Source organism: Chlamydomonas reinhardtii, chromosome 14 (assembly GCF_000002595.2).
Source record: "Chlamydomonas reinhardtii strain CC-503 cw92 mt+ chromosome 14, whole genome shotgun sequence".
NCBI lineage: Eukaryota > Viridiplantae > Chlorophyta > Chlorophyceae > Chlamydomonadales > Chlamydomonadaceae > Chlamydomonas > Chlamydomonas reinhardtii.
This window is the reverse complement of record NC_057017.1, coordinates 1,530,763-1,551,878: the sequence shown is the minus strand read 5'-3', so window position 1 is coordinate 1,551,878 and position 21,116 is coordinate 1,530,763. Positions and strand designations below refer to the sequence as shown.

At 63.7% G+C, this 21,116-nt stretch overlaps 1 protein-coding gene across 3 annotated transcripts; it reads right to left on the bottom strand.

Annotated features, from left to right (window-relative positions):
• Nucleotides 1-4,131: 4,131 nt before the first annotated feature.
• Nucleotides 4,132-20,596, bottom strand: CHLRE_14g618600v5 (uncharacterized protein). Of its 3 annotated transcripts, none has more exons than XM_043070129.1 (22): nucleotides 20,211-20,596; nucleotides 19,896-19,985; nucleotides 19,236-19,586; nucleotides 18,276-18,890; nucleotides 17,790-17,900; nucleotides 17,300-17,389; nucleotides 17,001-17,077; nucleotides 16,467-16,621; nucleotides 16,093-16,188; nucleotides 15,515-15,804; nucleotides 14,754-15,050; nucleotides 13,636-14,499; nucleotides 13,270-13,404; nucleotides 12,846-12,937; nucleotides 12,348-12,597; nucleotides 11,713-11,795; nucleotides 9,464-11,485; nucleotides 9,054-9,209; nucleotides 8,663-8,856; nucleotides 7,558-8,256; nucleotides 5,870-7,280; nucleotides 4,132-5,103 (listed from the first exon to the last, which is right to left on the bottom strand). In XM_043070129.1, exons 1-21 carry the CDS (start codon nucleotides 20,469-20,471, stop codon nucleotides 6,217-6,219), a joined length of 7,992 nt encoding a protein of 2,663 aa, XP_042916800.1. In that variant the 5' UTR covers nucleotides 20,472-20,596; the 3' UTR covers nucleotides 4,132-5,103; nucleotides 5,870-6,216. The 3 variants fall into 3 exon arrangements, with proteins under 3 accessions (XP_042916800.1, XP_042916801.1, XP_042916802.1); XM_043070128.1 differs by having other exon boundaries at nucleotides 6,213-7,280; XM_043070127.1 differs by having other exon boundaries at nucleotides 4,132-7,280.
• Between the last annotated feature and the right edge of the window lie 520 nt (nucleotides 20,597-21,116).

Below are 21,116 nucleotides of genomic sequence, written 5' to 3'. Positions count from 1 at the left end.
TCTGGGCCGCCAAAGTTGGGGGGTCGTCCCTGGGGGTCCGCCAGCAGGTTTCTTTCGGCGGGAGCCTTTCCTTGGCGGATTTCGGGAAGTGCCCCATCCACACGCACAACTAGGGGCCAAACGCAGCACTACGAGGCTCATATGTGCACGTTATGCCGTAATAAGCACAAACAAATCGTGGGAAGGCTAAGTTGCGCGACCAGGCGTGGACATGTCGGCACATGTCCCCACATTCGACACATGCGCACTGCCACGGCTGGGCTCTCTAGCGCTGGTGCGCATGAATTAACGTCTAACAAGGCTGCCGATGCACACTGTCCAATCGTCACACGGCAGAGAGTTGAGCGCGGGGTGGGCTGGGTCGAGGGGATTTCAATGGATAGGATCCCCCGTGTGACCGAAGTCTCAGAACAAGACCGCTGATGGCACAGCGTGGTAGTGCTCGTCAAGAGGAGTCGATTGGCACCACTTTTGTATAAAATGGAGAGGATTTTACCCCTAGACAACAAGGTTTTGTCTGTGGGGAGGTCGGTCGTCCCTCAAGGTCGGGGCTCCCGGGGGATTTTGGGGCATGGCCACTATAACAACGGGAAACCGCGTCTGGGCGCGTCTGGGCCGCGTCTGACCTGTGAGACGCGGTGTTAGGCGCGCCGAGACGCTGCGCGTTAAGGGGGAAACGCGGGGGAGACGCGATGGGGACGCAGCCAAAAACAGTGAAGCGGGGCACCATTGCAGATAGCGCGTTTCACTGCGTCTGCGTCTGGCACTTTGTTTTCTACCACCACCCCCTGGCTCAGAGCTTGCATCTTCCAGGGTAGGCCGCCGCCGCTGGCAAGAAGGGCCCTAACCACATTCTCGCCCACGGCATCCACAGGCCCCCAAATACGGTACCTGAGTTTATAGCATGTGGGAAGGCGGAACCCCCCACGCACCCCCCGCGCAACACCACACCTGTTGTCTACTTCGCTACACTTCTCTATACCAATCCTTGCAACCCCCCCAAAAAAAACCTCGCAATATGCGGCTGCAGTTTCTCCTTGCAACGCGACTGTTTCCTTACGGGATTCAGGGGTGCCCCTGACGGGATTGGTTCAACGTTAACCCCCCGAAACCCCCCAACCCCCCCCCCCCCCCACTCGGGAAGGAGTACTTGGCGAGATTCGGGGACCATACATTTGCAGCCCCACGCGGCGAAAATGCAACCCCGGAAATGGCCAAGCTTTCTCGCCCGAGGGCCTGCATTGGGGCTCGGTTCTTGCCGCTCCCCGAAGATGCAAGCCCTGCGGCAGCTTGCTCACAACTTTGCCCTGCTGCCAACTTCAGGGCGCGCGCCCGGCGCGTCTACGTACAATCATTTCAACTGCTTAGGGTACTCAGCTCAAGCACTGTCTAGGAGTGCTATGTATGAAGTGCGTGCACTGAGGACACTGAGTTCTTGCTTTCTTGTCTCCTATTAAGCTTCGCGCACGAATATATTTAGGTGCGTGCATAGAGCCTGTCTTTGAGAGAGTTGCAGGGGCGGGATGAGTGGGCTGCCCGGTCCCTGAGTAATCGATCCGCTGTGCGTGCCGCCATGTGCACCAAGCCACCAACTACCATACATGCAAAAACTACATCACGATGCAAGCCTCTCGAACCAGATAAGAGCGCGTGCCAACGGAGTTGTGCGGCGGGACCGGTAACCCGGGACTCAGATTGGGGTTGGGCGGCCAACCAAGATGCCGCATGCCCAACCAGATCCACTTCCTAAGATGCGCCCCAGCGGGAACATTTCCAGCCGGAGCTGTCCATGTGAAACTTCCAGCTTGGGGCCCCAACCTTTGGAACCCCACCTCATGAGCAGTTTAGCACTTTACCAAGCAAGACTAGCGAGAGCGAGCGAGCGTGGAAGCAGACGTGGGCCGGCCGCGCGTCGATGTCGGGGCTGCTGGTACTGGGCACGGTTTCCGGCACGGTTTCCGAGCGACACACCTACCTGAGTTTGAAGGTGTCGGTGACACCGCCGTCAGCTGACGCCGGATGTCTACACGCCTGCAGTGTATGTGAGGTGTGACTTGGAATCGGGAGGTCCCGCGCATGACCGAGCGGCGCGAGTGCTCAAGTGAGACGTTACTCAAGGCTTTAACGACAGTCGTGTCCAAACAGTCGCTTTGATTGCATAGAACCGTGTCCTTCACACATATGAGGAACTCCATGTTCGGGCATTCCGAGCGAGCGAGACCGCCGCACCTGCCGGTCCCGGATGCCTGGCCAGATATTGCAGCATTAGTGACAGAAATAATCAGCATCCATAGCGCAATGCTGCAGACAGCGGGCAAACCGCCGCTGTTGGTGCTTGGTCGCACTCCAGAGCAGCGGCGGGGCCGCCCGAGCGCATGGTATATGTCTGTTATGGTAGACATAATTTTCAAGCGAGTTTTATGCATCACACGGGGCAGCAGCGCAGAGGTCGGCACGCCAGCAGGTCTGCTGCCTGCTGCTGCTGCTGAGGATAAAAGCTGCTTCAAAAATGTATACTATGCAATGTCAGTTGCTTGTAATGAATGCCACTTCGCACAAGAGCACCCAATGACCTCATTCACTCGGTCATTCATTCATGCATCATAAAGTTCTGACGGTGGAATGTCGAGCTCCGACCCAACAGTAACAGGTCCACCCAATATTACTATCTTCGTTGGGGAGACACGATTTGGACAGCAGGTCTAGAAAGGCTAAACCCACTTCTCAGTCGTCCGCCGTTCACACTCTCACTGCTGTGTGCTGCCTGAGTTTAGGGCACTTGCTTACTTGCTCTGACGCATTTTTTCGCCACCACAGCCAACACAGGTATACGCTTTGCGCTTCCAACAGCTGCTGATCCAAAACCAGCAACGTAAGCCGCAAGAACAAAAATTCGGTAGCACACTTCAGGGGGGGCTGGGTTTTGATAGAAAGCTCAGATTCTCAACCCATGCTCAAACTTTTAGAGCTTTAGCAGAGCATTACGCACGTAATTTCAGTTTTGTCAGGGGTGGTCTGGGCCGTCAAAGTTGGGCGGGGGGGTCGGTCATCGTTCCTGGGGTCATGGTTTGGGTCGTGGTTTTGGGAGCCCATCCTACCTCGGCGGGTCGTCCTCTCTTGTAATACCGCAATCATCCTGCTAGGCCAGGCAGGTTTTGGGAAGCGCCCCACAAGCTGAAACAAGCGGAAACTGCCCTCCCCCCATTTGGGCAACGGTATGGAATGCGTCGCGTGTGCCCGCTGTACCTCTGGACGTCGGCACTTCACTTCATATTTGATACACACCATCCCATGGATGGCTATCCCCCCATTTGGCTGCCGACCTTCACCAAACCATGCATTTCTGCTGCGCAAAAAAGCGTGTCTCAGCTGCTACACTGTCACAAGTCGAAGCCAAGCCGAAGCCCGCCAAAGCCCCACAACTATGTAACAAACCATGTTATGCGGTAACAACCACAAACAAAGCATGGGATGGCTAGTTGTGCGTGCTGGCTTGGACATGTTGGCACACGTACGCGTCCCCACATCCGACACATGTGCATGCACTAACATGGCTTGGCTCTGAAGCGCTGGTGCTTGTGAATCCGTTAGTCGGTCGTCGGTCCGGAGGGGAGGAGTCGGGGGACATGGGGCATGAAGGTTTCGTTCCTACCGTCCCTCCCTTAGTAAGCAGAACAGAAAGCGTGACTACGAGCATGAGCGTGAGCACTTACATGGGTTCGAGCCCATGTGGCCTCACAACTAACTCCTTTGAATCCGGAGGCGCAATGGTTGCATCCGCTTATAATCAATCCAATGTAATGGTGAGTCCTAGGCGGTCCTACGTTCCCAGGCACGTGATGCCCGCTCCTCCTTTCCATCGGGGCCAAAGCCCCTGCCCTCATAGCTCTTCAAGTGCCTTCATGTGCTCCTTGCGTGCGGCACACCTAACCGGGGTCAGGTACAGCGCCACCGCTGCACCCGCCCTTCGGACCTGTGCTGCCGCCCGGATCAGAGCGCTGCACTCCAGCTGTACGAACAGTGTAATCATACAATGATCGCAGTAGTCACTTGATTGTACCATTGATGAGATAACGTAGATAGTGTAGGAAAGGTTGTATGAGGGGAAAAGGCCACAGCCCAGCAGCAAGCCATTTGCAGCGCTTACAAGAGATATGGATATGGCCGCCAGGACCCTGACCCCAAGACACGCAGCAGCGATCTTGCTGCCCTCTAGCTGCGCATCCATCAGACACGGGACTACCGTATATGTTGGCTGGACCCCTACACATATAAACATCAATACAGCACCCCCACAGCTCCGCGGCGCCAGGCTCACCTCTTGGCCTATGCCGTATCGCACAAGCACAAACATCTGCTCTCGCACGCACTCGCTCGGCCCGGACCCATTCTGCACACCAAGGCCCACGCCAAGGCCATGCAAGCCACATGATAAGCTCGCCCACCTCCTACGCCGGGCAGGGTGGAAATTCCAATACACCAAGCAAGAGGCAAACAGCTGGGCGTTGCCGGCACAATACGAGCTGACCTCCCGACGTTGCATCGAAAACTAGGTGTCCGCTCCGCGGGTGCCTCCACCTGCTGCAATACACTTCATGACCGTGCCGTCTCCACCCTCAACGACAATGTCCGGACAAGCAGCCGGGCCGAACGAGGGTAGCCACTAAACATGGGGGACGCCGGGTAAACCGGCGCTTACCTAGAGCGTAGTGCTGACCATGCATGTTCTGAGTAGCAGGCGGGTATTGGGGACTAAAACCCCCTCACCCCGTCGGCTCCGTAAATCCACGCCCTGACTTATGGAAAGGCGTAATCATTCTTTACTTATTTCCCATTCGGCACGGCGTACTCGCGGGCACATAGTCTGGGCCCATTCGGCACAGCGTACTCGCCTGGGCACATGGCCACTAATCCTATCAGGCGCCAGGCACAGCGTACTCGCCTGGGCACATGGCCACTAATCCTATCAGGCGCCAGGCACGTCCGTACCTGCTGTCACCACTTTCCGCCTGTCACGCATTACCGCTGTGAATGCTCCTCACGAAGCGATCGCGAGCCAGCTGGCTCTCCAAGGCACGCTCGAGCAGAAAGCCGTGCACCCGCCTGTGTTATCCAGCCAGTCGGGAACCCGTCATTACGGTGGCGGTAATAGCAGGAAATACGTGATGCAGGAGCCCAGAAGGCAAGCTGGGAAATGTGAGGGTGTGCAAGCTGACGAAAGCGGAATCGTTCTAACTACTTACCGGCCACGCACCTTGCGAGGCGCGCGCCAATGGGTTGGTGAATTCCCGTAGGGTGCCGTGATTCCCTGACCCCATCCAGCACATGGCAAACAATTTGCGACGGCAGTGCAGGAGCGCGCGGCCGGCCGAACGCCAGAGCTTAAGGAGGGAAACCCAACAAACATGGGATGGGAACAGCAGGGGCGCAGCTGTGGGAACAGTGTTCAGAACAGCGCAGGGGCTCAGAGCGCGTGTACTGTTTCTGATGGGCCGCAATCAGATACGATACCCGTGCTGGGTACGTAGGCCCGCCATCACGATTGCAGCTGACCGCATCCGACTGCACACTGCCTATGTTGCGAAATCGCTGGGCACCACGCTACTGCCCACCGGGCGGCGCAAACACGTACGGTACCGCAACTTAAGCTGCACTTTGAGCTCAAAGGGGCACGCTGGCACGGGTTCTGGGAGCTCTATCATCTGAGGCAAGGACTTGGGGTCGGGGGCGTCTTAGCCTCTGAGGGTCGTAGCAGGGGTGCGGCTGATGGAAATCCCCGCGACACAGCCCACCCCGCGCTCAACTCTCTGCCGTGTGACGAATGGACAATGTGCATCGGCAGCCTTGTTAGACGTGAACTCATGCGCACCAGCGCTAGAGAGCCCAGCCGTGGCAGTGCGCATGTGTCGCATGTGGGGACATGTGCCGACATGTCCACGCCCGGACGCGCAACTTAGCCATCCCACGCTTGGTTTGTGCTTATTACGTTATAACGCGCATTTGTGAGCCTCGTATTGCTGCGTTTGGCCCCTACGTTTGGCCCCTACGTTTGGCCCCTACGTTTGGCCCCCTAGTTCTGCTTGTGGGGCACTTCGCGAAATCCGGGATGGGCTCCCGAAACCCGACGGACCCCCAGGGACGAGGACCGGCCCCCCAACTTTGGCGGCCCAGAACTTCCTCACCAGACACCCTGAAAAAACTAAAGTACCTACCAGCCTACCGTACCGACACTGTCTGCTCCCCATGTGCCGAACCAGCAGTTGCTACAGCCGCAGCCGCATGCAGCCGGGCGAAGCGGCCGCCCGGCCGCCGCAGCAGCTCTCCCGGTGGTCCCGCCTCCACCACCCTGCCCGCCTCCATCACCACCACGCGGTCCGCCGCCGCGATCGCCCACAGGTCGTGCGCAACTTCCAGCACCGCACACGCGCCCCACGGCTGTAGCTCCCGCCGCCGCCGCGCACCGCGCTCATGCACCGCCGATGTCATCGCCGCCCCGGCACCATGACCCGCAGCGGCTGTAGCCGCCGCACGCCCGCCGGCTGCTACAGCCGCCGCCGAAAGAGGAGGCCGCAGTAGCAGCTCCGTGGCGACCACCTCCCGAATGGTGGCGGCTGTAGCAGGGTCCACGTGGGCTGTTGCCTCGTCCAGACACACCAGCCGCCGCGGCCGCAGCAGTAGCCGCGCCAGGCACAACAGCTGCTGCTGCCCGCTGCTCAGCCCCACAGCGTCGGGCCCCGAGCCCAGCGGCAGCGCCAACACCTCCTGCTCCAGTGAGCGGCGGGCCCCGGCCACACCCTCGCTCCCCTCAAGCTCACCACCATCATCAACGCCCACGTCAACACCAACACCGCCCGCTGCCACACGGCCGCCGCTGCCGCTGCAGTTGTCACCGGTGGCGGTGGCAACCCCGCGGCGGCGCGGCCGGCGGCGGTGTGCCGCCGCCGCCACCAGTGCGCTCCACAGCCCCACCCGCCTCAGTGCGTCGCAAAGGTCTGCGTCTGTCAGGCGCGCCAGCGGCGGCAGCCCGTCCCCACGCAGCTGCTCCACGCCGCCCGACCCTCGCCTGCCGCTGCGCCCAGACAATGCACCACCACCCAGCCCCACAACCACCACAGTAGCAGTAGCGGTGCCGGAGGCGGCTGCTACAGCTGTGGCGGGGTCGAGGTTGAGGCGCACGCTGGCGCTGGCCACGAAGGGGCTCTGCGGCAGCACGCCCAGGGAGGCGCGGAGGCGGGCCAGGGGCTGGGCGCGGGCGTCCGTGCCGTACGCCAACACGCGGCCTGTGGGGAGGGTTGTGTGCAGGAGGTGGGAAGGTGGGCAGAAGGTAAGCAGGAGGTGGCGAGGAGATGGGGAGGGGGCCTGTGTGCAGGACGCGCAAACGTGTAGGAGTCCGGTGCGAGTCGAAGCGAAGCATGCGCCCAATCAACATATCACACGGCAGTGCAATGAAAGATTATGCACCATATACAAAGCAAGGAAGCAGAAGGCCAAAGGACGTCGCCATGCTAGCGCATCAGTCATGCGAAGGGCGACCCTGAGCAGCCACACCGCACGCACCTGCCTCCACCTCTGTGAGCCGCAGCAGGGCCGCCACCACGCTGCTCTTGCCCGCGCCCGTGCGCCCCACCAGGCCCACGTGCTCGCCAGCGCCCACCCCCATGCTACAGCCCGCAAGAGCCGGCTGTAGCGACGGGCGGTAGCGCAGCACCACGCCCTCAAACGCCGCCACTGGCTCCAGGCCCGCCGGCGGCATGGCGGATGCTACAGCCGCTGCTGCTGCCGCCTCTGCAGCGCCTGCGGCTGCTGCTGCTGCTGCTGCCACTGCGGCTGCTACCGCCGTGCTGCCGGCAATTGGCGGCACGGCGTTTGCGGTTGTTGTCGGCGCGGGCGGAAGCGTGTTGGACTGCGGCGGCAGGTCATCGGTGTACTGCATCAACCGCTCAACTGCCACCATCTCCTGTTCGGTTTCGGCGGTTGACGTCAGCAAACCGTTGAGCAGCCCAACCACCGGCAGCGCGTACGCAAGGCTCAGACCTGCCAGGCTCGCCACCAAGTCCCCGCTGCTGCTGCCACTGCTACTGCCACCGAGTTTGCCGCCGTCGGCGCCACTAGCGCTACTGCCATTGCCGGCGCCGCCACCATCTCCGAAGCCGAAGCCTCGGCCGCTGCGCCACACCGCCAGGGCTGCTACTGCCGCCACTAGCCCTGACGCCAGCAGCTGCAGCCGCAGGCCCAGCCACGCGGAGGCGGCGCCATCTGCGGGGTGGAAAAGGGGAGAGGGGTTTGTTTTACCGTCTCCAATCAGAACCAGAGACACGCGGACGACGCATGGCAAGGGGGCGGACATGGCAGTGTGCAGTGAACAGGGCAATAGGAACGGCAGTCGGAACGGGAGGGGGCAGCGGGCAATTGAAGATGATGGAGGCCAGGCTGTGGAGGTAAGGCAATGCATATGGTGCATGGCGGGGTTACGCAAGAGCCGGACGCAACCTGTGAGTTCCCCCGCTGACGACGCAGGCCAGGGCAGCCCCCGCACCCCCCGCCCTCCCCCGCCGTCCACAGCCCCGCCCCCACCAAGCCCCGCCCCCACCAAGCCCCAGCACACCACCCAAGCTCCCCCACGCCGAGCTCCCCACCCCATGACGGCTTGGCTGCCACTCACTGGTTATGGCGGCCCGCTGGTGCCTCGTGACCGCCGCCACCGCCTGCGCCACAAAGTAAGGCTGTGCGCCGAAGGCCCGTACCACTGGCGCCGCCTCCGATAGCCCGCCAAAGGCGCCGTACACTGGTGACAGCGCCGCCGCCTCCAACCGCCGGATCTCACGTGCACTGCCGCGGTAGTACAACTGCAACCGCCTGACGGTTGGAAGGGAGGGAAGATGTTTTGCTAGGCGGCCGGCGGGAGGAGATGAGGCAGACAGCCACAGCTCCTCCCTCTCAGCTGCTCGAGTTCTGCAACCCAAAAACGGTTTCGCTGCCCCCGCTGCAGTTCCGCTCCCCCTCCGCCGCCCGCCCGCCCGCACACGCACACGCACACGCCCGCATGCACGCACCTGTACATCCACGCCAGCGGCAGCAGCAGCGGAAGCAGCGGCGGCGCGGCGTAGCACAGCACCGCCAGCAGTCCGGCCAGGGAGGCGACGTTGGCCAGCGCTATGTTAAGGATGAACGGCAGCGAGTCGTCGGAGGCGGTCACGTCGGAGGAGAAGCTGTCGGTAGGTGGAGGGAGTTGGGGGAGGGGGGTTGCGCAGTGAAGTGAAGGATTGAAACAGGTTTTAGCGGGGGGAGGTTGGAACGGAAGTGGGGATTGGGAGGTGCTCGCCCCTGTCACCAGCTGCATTACGTCTGTGTAACCCTGCCTCTGTTCATTGCCACCATCGTCAAAGTAATCATACCTGTAATCACCCCCTTTAAACAGCATGTGTATACAAAAGTCTGCCGTGCAAGACAGAGCCAAGCTCACCGGTTCAGAATGCGGCCGTGCGGCACCGCGTCGAAGAACGCCGCCGGCGCCGCCAGCACCGCCGCCAGCAGCTGCTCGTGCAGCAGCGCGGCAGCGCGCATGCCGGCCAGAGCGAAGGAGAAGGCGCGGGCCAGCGTGAACACGCCGTTGGCGGCGGCGATGGCCAGCACCCCCAGCAGGAAGGTGCGCGCAGACCAGGCGCCGCCGCTGCCGGCGGCAGGAGCATCGCCAGTTGAACCAGTGTAGGGGAAGGAGGCGGAGGAAGAGGTGTCCGCCATGTGCGCCGTTGCTACCTGCGCCCGCTCGTCCAGAAGTCGGCGATGTAGGCGGCTGCGGTTCTGTGCGGCGGCGTTTGGCGCGATTTCCGCTTCCGCATCCGTCCCCGCAGGCTGTAGCTTGCCTGGCTGCAGCTCCGGCTCTGGCTGTAGCTCCGGCTCTGGCTGCAGCTCCGGCTCTGGCTGTAGCTCCGCCGCGCCGCCCAGGTGCCACAGGGGGTTGTTCAGCATCCACGACACGCCATCGCCATCGCCGCCGCCGCCCGCAGCATTCCCGTACGAAGCCGCCATGGGGCACATGGCGGCGCCGCTAACCGCCGGCACGAACCCAAGCCCCGCCCCCGCCCCCGACCAGCTCCCCACCGCCGGCACCGCCGCCGCCCGCACGGCTGTAGCAGCCGCGCACCAGCGCCAGGCCGGCGCAACCAGCCCTACCGCCCCGCCCACTACTAACGTCGCTGGGGATGGTACAGCCACCGCCGCCGGGGATGCTACAGCCACCACATCAGCAGCAGCCGCAGCCGGCTGCTGCTGCTGTGCTGCGAAGAATGAGACCCACAGGTCGCTGGCGTTCTTGCTCGCCTGCATAGCCGCCAGGCTCAGCAGCACGCAAACAACCACGCCGGGGCCCACAGCGGACAGGTAGCGCCGGTACACGCGCCACCGCACGTGACCCGCCTCCCGCTCCTCCTCCTCCCCATCGGCGACGCCGCCGCCACCGCCGCTGTGCAGGTTGTCGCCAAGGCCGTCCTCGGCGGCTCCGCCGCCGTTGCCAGCGGCTGCAAGGAGCGGAGCACTTCCGGCATCGCTGCTGCCGCCGCTGGTGCCGCCACCGCTGCTGCCGCCGCCACTGGCGCGGCCGCCGCTGGTGCCGCCGCCGCTGGCGAGCGCCGCCTCCTCCTGCTTTCCCTTCGCCTTGTCGGCGTCGGGGAGCGCTGTGCCCTTGCTCTGGTCATGCGAGCCGTTGCCATCTGCAAGATGCCCCTGGCCGTGGCTGTGCTGCTGGCCGTGGCCATGATGGTGATGGCCATGATGGTGCTGGTCGTGGGGGTGCTGGTGGTGGATGCAGTGCGGGCTGGCGAAGTAGCCCTCCGCCCCGCCCGCATACACCAGCCGCCCCGCCTCCAGCACCACCACCAGCGCCGCCGCGCGGATGACCTGGGTGTCGCTGGTGACCACCACCACCGACGGGCCGGCTGTAGCAGGCACGGCAGCAGCAGGCACGGCTGCAGCAGGCGGGGTGGCGGCGGCGGCTGAGGTGCCGAAGGGGGTTGTCGAGGAGGGATCGCTGGCGCCGGCGGGTGCTGCTACAGCCTTGTGCGGCTGGAACCGCGACTGCTGCTGCTGCGGCAGTAGCAGGGGGCCCAGCAGCGCGTGGGTGACCACGTGGGCGGCGCAGGCTCGATCCAGCGAGGCAAGCACGTCGTCCAGTAGGACGAGCAGGTCGGCCCTGGATTCCGTTTCCGCCATGAGCTCATCCGCTTCAAATCCGGATCCAGCAACGCCCCCCAGTCCTGCTGCTGCTACGAAATCTGGATCTGCCATGCTGTTGTGGCCGTTGAGCGTGGCGCTGCGATCTGGGAGGGTTGTGCCGCTGTAGCCGTCGTAACTGATGTAACCGCCGCAGCCGCTGCCGCTGCCGCCCGTGTCAACGGCCATGCTGGCGGCAGCGGCGGCGGCGGCGGGCAGTGCGGCGTGGTACAACGCCCTCGCCAGGCCCAGCCTCGCGCGCTGGCCGCCTGACAGGCTGTCCGCCAGAGCAGCCGCATGCAATCGAGGTGCGTGAGGGAAAGTCAGGAGAGAAAGGAAGCGAGTCAGGATGCTGACGCGACGGTGCCGAGTTGGATTTCTCCGTCGAGTCCGCTTTAATGCCAGGGTTGCGGGAAATAGTACAGAATACCTGTCATGTCGTTCGTGCTCGTTTCCATGCCTCGGGCTCGCTACCGCGCGCACGGACACAACGCTCTCACTCACTTGCTGCCGTTGTCGCCCAAACGTGTGAGGTCACCAGCCGGCATGGCCGCCAGGTCGGGCAGGAGGCAGCAGGCGTGTAGCACCTGCGTGCATGCAGGCAGGAGCACACACACACACACATGGCGGAATTGTTCCGTTTGTTTTGTTTAACACATGGCCGTTGTTGTTTTCCAACACACACACCAACACACACACACACACACACACACACACACACACACACACACACACACACACACACACACACACACACACACACATAGCCGTACGGTACGGTTTGGGGGATAGTACCGCAAGGCGCAGGTGCATGGGCCATACTGTCATGCACGTGCTGCACCAAAGCTGTAACGAATGCTTTGCAGCATTCAGGCCAAGCTGCATTAAACATCTTTCAGTATTGAGGGGGCCGCGCTTGGAAGGCTTTCCCCCTCGACCTCCCATACACACAAGCTCCCATCGGCCACAGGTGTCGGCCCTTTCCCCGGCCCTTTCCGGTGTAAGCTCTGCAGCCGCTTCCCACCCGGCAGCCCCCCCCCCACCTTCTACCACTTCCTTAACTACTCATGAATGTAACCCCCCCGTTTAGCTTGGTTTGATTTAGTTTGGGCAGGAATTTACAAACCCCCCCTCTTCACCTTGCGGTACAGGCCGGGCAGCATGGGCGCCCCCAGCAGCACATTGCGCCGCACAGTCGCGCCCGGCACCACCCACGCCGTCTGCGGCGCGTACGCCAGACGACGGCCGCCGCCTCCGCCGCCAAAGCCGCCGCCAAAGCCACCGCCAAAGCCAGGGCCGCCAAGGCCGCTGCCAAAGGGGCTCTGCAGCAGGCGGCATCGACCGCGTCGCAGCGGCAGCTCCCCACCGCCCAGCAGCGCCGCAAGCAGGCTGGACGGGAGAGGAGGGGTTACATTCACAATGACTTAGCGAAGCCGTAGCCAGGCACGTTGGTACAGCAGGCGCGGTGTGGGGTGGGGCAGAGTAAGTGAGGTGGGTTTGCGTGAGGAGAACAGGTGATGAGGAACTGACTGAGCGATGCAAGTGGGTTGCAGAGGCAGAGGCAAGGCAGAACAGGAACCAAAGCACACAAGTAACACGTCGACCCGCAAGACATGCACCGCGGTTTGCACGCCCACCTGCTCTTGCCGGCGCCCACCCGGCCCACCACCGCCGTCAGGGCGCCGCGTGGGATGGCCAACGTGACGTCTTGCAGGCAGGGCCGCGCGCCCTGAGGCCGAGACACACACACACACACACACACACACACACACACACACACACACACACACACACACATGCATGCATTTGAAGGGTAGCATCAGGTGCGCATGAAGTGCGCGGATGGATCCAAACACACACGCGCAGGGCGACACCACGCACGGCTCCCAATCAACCCTGTTAGCCCCACCCATCCCAGCCAACCGCGCCGCACCTCGCAGTGCCACTGCCACAGCAACCCTGCGCTACTGCCGCCGCTGCACCCTTCACTTCCGCCGCCACTGCTACTGCTGCTTCCCATCTACTGCCGCCACCCGCCCATCCACCTTCCCGCACACCCACCGGCGCCAAGCCGAACGTGGCCCTGTTCAGGACCGCCACGTGCGCCGCCGCCAGCTGCTCGTCACCCTCATCCGGCTGGATCCGGAACATGCCCTCCAGCCCGTCGCCCACGTGGTGCTCCAGCTCCGCCGGATCCTGGATTCCGTATCGACACACACATTTATGTACATGGGGACTGCGTCGTGGGATCACCTGCTACATTCCGTACCGATGCACATCAGCATCGTGGTAAGTTTGCGGTCTGATGTACTGATGCAGGCAGAGCAGCAGACACAGCGCACGAGATCGGGTCACAGCACACCTTCACCTCCCATGTATTGCACTGATCAGGGCCTTCGGCCGCCTCGTCAAATTCCTATGACGCACCTGGTCTGAGCCGGGCGGTGCGGCCGGGTAGCGGTCATCGAACACCTGGGTCGAAACCGGCCCGGGCCGGTAGAAAGAGCCGCCGTCGGCACCGCCGCCTAAAGCCGCGCTACTGCTGCCGCCGGCTGTAGCACCCGCACCTCCCAAGCGGCCGCTACCGCCGCCGCCGTCGCCGCCGCCGCCGGCTACAGCCCCTGCGAGCAGGTCGGCTGCTGCGGGGGTGGTGGCGTTGCTACTGCCGGCGGTGGCTGCAGCTGGCTCGGTGCCCTCGGGTATGACGCTGAACACCGAGTCGCTACTGCGCCGGCTGGCCCGCACGCTGGTGCGGCCGAACTGCGGCTGTGGCGGCGGGGGTTGCTCCCGCGGCTGTAGCAGCGGCTGTCTCAGCGGCTGTAGCAGCGCCTGCTCAGTGGCGGAGTCCAGCGACTGTTGCCGCAGTTTGGCGGAGTGGAAGGCATGCGCCCATGCCATGGAGCGAGCCGGCGGCGGCAGCACCTCGCCGCCACCGCCCGCACCCGCATCCGCACCGCCGCCGCTACCAGCCGGCCGCCCCCTCCCACCGCCACCACCACCTGCGCCGCCGCCGCCACCGCCGTCGCCGCCGCCGTCGCCGCCGCCGTCGCCGCCGCCGTCGCCGCCGCCGTCGCCGCCGCCGTCGCCGTCGCCGCCGCCCGACAGGCGGACGGCTGGTCCGGCTCCTCCGAGGTACGGGCCCGCGGTGCCCAGGCCTGTACGCAGGCTGTGGGCGGGAGCGCTGAAGGTACGCGACATAGCGGAGCCGCCGCGGCCGCCGCGGCCGCCGCCGGCGCCGCTGCCGCTGCCGCTGAGGTCGCGGTAACGCCCCGGCACAGACCGGTCCGGATACTGTTGGGGTGGGACATGCGAAAACGAGCATGAGGCCGTGAGGATGGGTTGGGTTTAGGTCATGGCGGGTGGCTTGCAGGAGGCAGCGTGCGTGGCATTCACCTCTATGTCCCAATGAAACGCCAGTCGTGGGACTCCTTACGTGAGTGGACATCTCCTGCTGCCTCTTGGCAGCCTCGAGCCCATTCCAGCCGAAGCCCACCCTATCTCCCAGAGCCGCATCCTTTCCCAAAATCTCCTACAGTCCAACCTACCTGCAACCGACTCGATGGGCTGCGGCCAAAGCTACTCCGGAAGCCGTCCAGAAACCCGCCAAAGCCGCTGCGGCGCCGCTGGCGGCTATCCGCACCCTGCCGCGGCGGCGGCGGTGGCGGCAGCGACCGCAGCAGCCGCTCCAGTGGATGGCTGCCGGCGGCGTAGGCAGCGGCGGCGCCAAGTGGGAAGCCGTTACCGCCGGCGCCGGTGTGACCGTTACCGTTGCCGGCGTGACCGTTGTGTACGGATGATGAACCGGCGTAGTCGCCGTGGACCGCGATGTCGTACAGGGCGGACTGCACGCCGTGGCGGGGGGCGGCAGGAGGAGGGGGAGAGACACGTAATGGGGACGTGATGGGGATGTGATGGGGAGCTATGTAATGCGGGGGGTTGGGCGGGAGGAGGGGACGAGTGGTCAGCAGCACGACACGAGGGGGCTGCGGTGTGTGCGGGACAGGCGCATAGCCACACGCTGTGTGTGATCGGGCCTTGCTCTTACCCTTGCACACACATACATAAATACATACACACACACACACACACATAAATACATACACACACATACATATGCCCGCGGCCGGCGGTTGGCCCTGTTGATGCCGACCCTTTCCCCCTCTTGCGCTGTGCCAAAACATGCCCTCACGCGGCTCCTAACCCAGTTGCGCAACAGCTGCCCGCCCGCCCGCACCCATGCCCCCAGTTGCGCAACAGCTGCCCGCCCGCCCGCACCCATGCCCTCAGCCCCCAGCGCCTCACGCACCAGCAATCCCCGGCCGTAGCCGCGTGTGTACACCGCCGCCTCGGCGTCGCCGCCCTCCTCCCCCGCCACCGCAGTCATGACCACTGCCCCGGCGTGGCTGTTCCGCCGCGCGCCTCCGCCTCCCCCCTCCCCGTCCGCCTGCTCCTGCTCCTCCTCCTCCTCCTGCTCCTCCTCCCCATGCTCCTCCTCTCCGCCCAACGCCAGAAGGCCGTATCCAGACACGGCGTCCGCGGCCGACGACACGGCCCGAAGCACGGCGGCCGCAGCCTCCGGGGGTAGGTCGTGCAGGCCTGGCGGCGGCGGCAGCGGCGTGCATTGCAGGGCCGAGGGTGGAGGCGGGGTTTCAGGCAATGGTTAGGTAGACTGTAGCGAAGTGGCAAACATGCGGGATGTTGGTTTTCGGCGGGATGCAGGCGCGCAGGCAGGCAGGCAGGCAGGCACGCACAACAGCGTGAACCGAATCGCCATCACGGCCATTTTGCAGTCGTCAGCCCCACCCTTGGTCCTGCAACATGCAACATCCTACATGCAACATGCATCACGCAACATGCAATTTCGGGCTCTCGGTCGCGACGCACCCAGCGCCAGTTGGTCGTAGGCCCAGAGCGCGCGGCTCTCCCGCAGCAGCAGGTAGCTACGCAGTCGCGACACGCTCACCAGCGCCTCCACCACACCTGCACGCGGCGGTGCGTACATATCGGTAACTTGTGTGTGCGTGGCGGTACCAGCCAGAGATTTGCAGTAGGCACACACGCACACACCCAGGAACGGCAAACCCGTACGCGCGCACACAAACCCTCAAACCCGCACACGCGCAAACCCGCACACACGCACACACACACACACCACAACGCGCGCACACACACACACACCACAACGCGCACACACGCAAACCCTCACACGCGCAAACCCGCACACAAACCCTCAAACCCGCAAACCCGCACACACGCACCGTTCACCACCCAGGGGAATGCGTTGAGCGGGCCGGTGAGCAGCCCGAACAGCGCCAGACTGGTGAAGGCCACGGCGGGCGTCAGCGCGGCGCCGCCGCCCAGCGCCACCACCAGGGCAAAGGTGAGCGCGGAGAAGAGCAACGAGGTGGCGGCCCTGTGGGAGGTGTGAGGGGGGGGCGGCTGTGAATACCTGCCAAACTGGGGGGTTCGGGAGTGCATGTGCCCGAGCCCCATAATTTAGGTCTCAATCGCCGCCCAACCCAGAATTAGGAGCCGGGGATGGGGTTGTCGTTGAAGCTTTTGCGGGACCGGGAACTGGGGGACACAACTCAGTGTCGTATTCTAGAATGACTCCAAAGCGCCGGCTCAACAGAGCCTATTACTTGCGAGTCATTCCATCCCCTGATATAGCGAGAATGGGGTAGAGGTCGATATACAACACTCAGCACCACCGACGGCCATCGTTCCCGCTCCCACCCCACCCCAGCCCTCGGGCCGCGCCCGTTGCCCCCGACACACGCACCCGCACCCACCAGAAGTACACACACAGGGCGTCCAAGTACTTGCGCACAGCCAGTCCGCGCAGCTCGTCCCGCCGGGCCGCCGACACCTGCGCGAGAGGGTGGTGGAGTGTGTTGGCTAGTGGTGGTGGTGTGTTGGATAGTGCCGGGGTGGCGGGAGCGCTTGTGCGTATGCAGCAGCCTGCGTAGCTTGACCTCGCAGCATGTCCTACTTTTCTATTCCATACCTCCCCCAAAACACACACGCGCACGCGCACGCCCATGCTCCAGTCCGTGCCCCCCCCCCCCACACACACACACAGGGCGCTCACCCGGGCCACGAAGTACTCCTGCCACACGGGCGCCGCCTTGACCTGGCGGATGGCGCGGAGCAGCTCCGACACGACCGACACACGCACGTCCTGAGGGAGGGGGAGGTGTGTGCGGTGGGGAGAGGGGAGAGGAGGAAGGATGGAGGGGGATTACATTCATGATTAGTTAAGGGAGAGTGGGGGGTGCAAAGATTGGTGCAGAGAAAGGGGAGGGGGCACGGGGAGGGGGTTAGTTCATTCCGATCCCAGGTAAACCAAGACCTAGAATCCCGAGAGGGGGCCGCACAGCGTGGTGTCAGCAGCCTTGGGGACGTCAAAATTCGCGTGACTAGGTGCCAGACAAGCTCTGCACATACAAAATCGCGCCCCTTCCCGTCACATGCCCCACCCACTGCACCTCTACACCCGTACGCTACAAGCGCGCGTGTTTCTCCGTCATTGACCCATACACACACCACCGAACACGCCCTCCACCCCTCCGCCTCCCCACCTTGGCCCTCATCATGCGCTGTGACGCCGCCAGTATGGCCCCCGCAATGAGGCGGTTGGCGGGCACCAGCAGCAGCGACACGACCAGGCCCGCCAGAAAGGCGTAGCGCACCTGCACGGTTTTGTGTGTGTGGGAGGCGGGTTACATTCATGACTATGTACGAAGTAAAGGTGTAGCCGGGAACAGTAGTACAGGAGGGTGGGGGTGGGCTCCATGCATGATGGGTAACGAACGTGATGACCCCAGGCAGTCTTTGAGGGGTCGGGGTTGAGGCGGGTGTTGAGGCAAAGGGGTCTTTGAAACCTCCTAGGTGAAGCAGCACAGCGTGATGGGTTGTGTGGGTTGTATGGCTGGCCGTCCATCCATGATAGACGGATTAAAACACGCGCTTGATGGAAGCACCCCGCCCGCCCCCGCAGCCCCCAACCCCCCAACCCCCTTACCTGCCGACACACACCTGCCCCCGCTTCCCGCCCCTCTCCCCACCTGTGTGTACAGCAGATACAGCGCCAGTCCAATCTGCCAGGGCAGCGACCACAGCTCGTGGAACGACAGCAGCAGGTTCACCGCCCGACCCGTGTCAACCGACATGAGCGTGGCCACGTCCTCACCGCTACTGCCGTGGCTGCTACTGCCGTGGTTGCTACTGCCGCCTGCGGCGTCGTCGCTGCTACTGCCGCCCTGTCCGGCGGCCTGCTGCCGCCGCCGCTTGGCCCCCTCCCCAGACCCCGCCTGCGGCGCCGCTGGCGCCGCGGGCCCCTCCTCCGCCTTTCCCACCGCGTCAGCACCGGCATTGGCATCGGCAGCTGCCCAGTCATGCAGCGGCGGCGCGCGCACGCGTATTCGCTCCCGCCGGGACCGTGGCACACCCCGCAGCCGCTGACGCCGCCACCGGCGTAGCTGTTGTTCCAGCTCCGCCTCCGCCGCCTCCGCCGCCGCCACCTCGGCGGCGTGCACCGCCGCGCCGCCGCCAGCAGCAGCAGCCGCACTGCTACTGCCCTTACGGCCGTTGCTACTGCCGCCGCCATGTTTGAGCGCTAGCAGCGACTTGCGGTACAAAACCACCATCAGCCCCGCACGCAGTCGGCACGACAGGCGGCTCTGCGGCAGTAGCAGCGGGGGTTGGGGATAAATCCATGACTAAGGAGTGAAGTTGTAGCCAGACACAGAGGTACAGCCGGCGCGTCGTTGCCGATGTCCGGGGGCGGACGCCGCGTGCTGGGGCGCCGCAGCCACAAGAGAGGCAATGAAGTTTGAGACGCACCTAACAAGCCTTTAAAAAAACCCGTTCCGCAATCTAGCGCCAACCAGACCCCGCATCCTCACGCTATAACATACCCACAGCCGACCCCCGCTGCCACCACCACGACCACAAGTCCACCAGACCGCCATCAGAGTAACCGAAACCCAACCACCAACCAACCAACCAACCAACCACCTGCTCACCAGCTGGTAGTTGAAGTGTGCGTTCAGCAGCGCCCGCAGCACTGAGGCCGCGGCCAGCAGCGCCACACACACCAGGCCGAAGCGTGGGCTGGCCGGACCCAACTCCGACACAAGCACAGACCAGGCACGCGCCGGGAAAGGGAGGGGGTCGGAGAGAAGCAGTGGTAGTTGCAGGGACGAGGAAGGCGAGGGAGATGAGGAGGGGGAAGAGGAGGGGGAGGAGGAGGGGGAAGAGGAGGGGGAGGAGGGGGAGGAGGGGGAGGAGGGGGAAGAGGAGGGGGAGGCGGAGAGCCAGGTGACCAGCAGGCGCAGCAGCAGCGGGCCGGAGAAGCTGAGCAGGTCATTCAGCAGCTGCGAGGAATGAGGGGAGAGAGGCGGGAGTGCGGTGGAAGTGGGGTTGAATGAGCTTGCTTGGCGGGGTGTCAAGCGTGTACGTGTGCGTGTGCCGGTAGGTTCCAGGGGGCCGCGCACGTGAGGCCCGGCACAGCATCCAGGAGGCAGCGCCGCGCCGCTCGCGTCGTTGCACGGAATGTCTTACACGGCCTTCCTAGCGCTCGCCTGCTCACTACCAGAGTCAACTCATGCCACAAATCACACGCCACGCGTCACAGCACTGGTCAAAACACAAACATGTTTGGCCAGACCAGACCAGCGACCAACCTTGATCAGCCCTAGCCAGGCGTACGCGCCACCGTACGTCCGAGCCAGTGCGGCCAGTAGCGAGGGGTGGCGAGGGCGCAGTAGCAACTCCTGTGTGTTTGTGTGCGTGTGCGCGTGCGTGTCATGTTACTTCGCTGGGCATTTGTGTGTAGACCCGGCGTCGGCGTGCGTGTGGGACGTGAGTGGTGTGCGGTTGCAGACCTGTCTGCCTGGTGGCGATAGGGCCTGCCCTTCTTCAACACCCCCGCAGCCCTTCTTCTTTAGTATTACTATCACCGCCAGGTGGTACTAGGGGCCACACCATTGGGGCCGCACCTTGGTCCAACTGCGCCAGAGCTCCATTCCGCACGCTGATGGCTGCAGCGAGGGGTCAAGCTCGAGCAAGTCCTCTGCCTGCAGCTGCGCCTGGCTGCCATGTCGCATGAGCGGCGTAACCCAGCTGAACCAGCAGGCTGACCACACGTTGTTGTCAGACACCGCTGCCCGCGGGGGCGAGAACCGTCGCGGCACATGGCGGGATTGCACAGGGCCCGACGTTTGACCATGTTGCGGTCTTAGTAGCGGCTCGTTGAACATGTCTCTTTGGCAGATTATTTCGTTTCGCCGCAGGACCAGCAAGTTATATCAACCCCCGACACATTTTGTTTCGCCCTGTTCACCAAGTCAACTCCGAATAGTGCTGGCAGGCCTTCGCAGGCCATTATGCAGTTTTAAGATTGCGCGGTAAAATAAAAACAAGCGTTGACCCTGGCGGCACGATGGGCGACACGTCGTGCCGGCGGGCGAGTCAGGGCGAGCCCCCCCCCCCCTGCCCTCGCCCTCGCCCTCGGTCCCTCGCACCCAGGGTCCCTCCGGTCCCAGCTGGTCGAAATCTCCTCTTTGCCCCTTCCTGCCCCTTTCCGAACCTTCATTCAGCGGCTGCTCTCAAGAGTTTGGAAGCATGACGTACAGCATTGATGCCATGCCCCGGCTGCCAGCGGACGCCTGCGGCTGCTATTGCCAGGCAGGTCCCTAAACCTTTAGTGCTTCCCGTGCCTCGGCGCACTTCCATCGTGTCGCGTGTGGATGATGAAATCACTTGATGCGCATGGCCGCTTGGCCAGCCCAGTACGGCGCAGCCCGGATTCCTGGCGCGCCCAACGCTGGCGCGAGCTAACTGACGCGGGGCCAACTGGTGTGGCAGTTTGCGGCAGCGCACCGTTTCCGGTGACTGGCTACGGA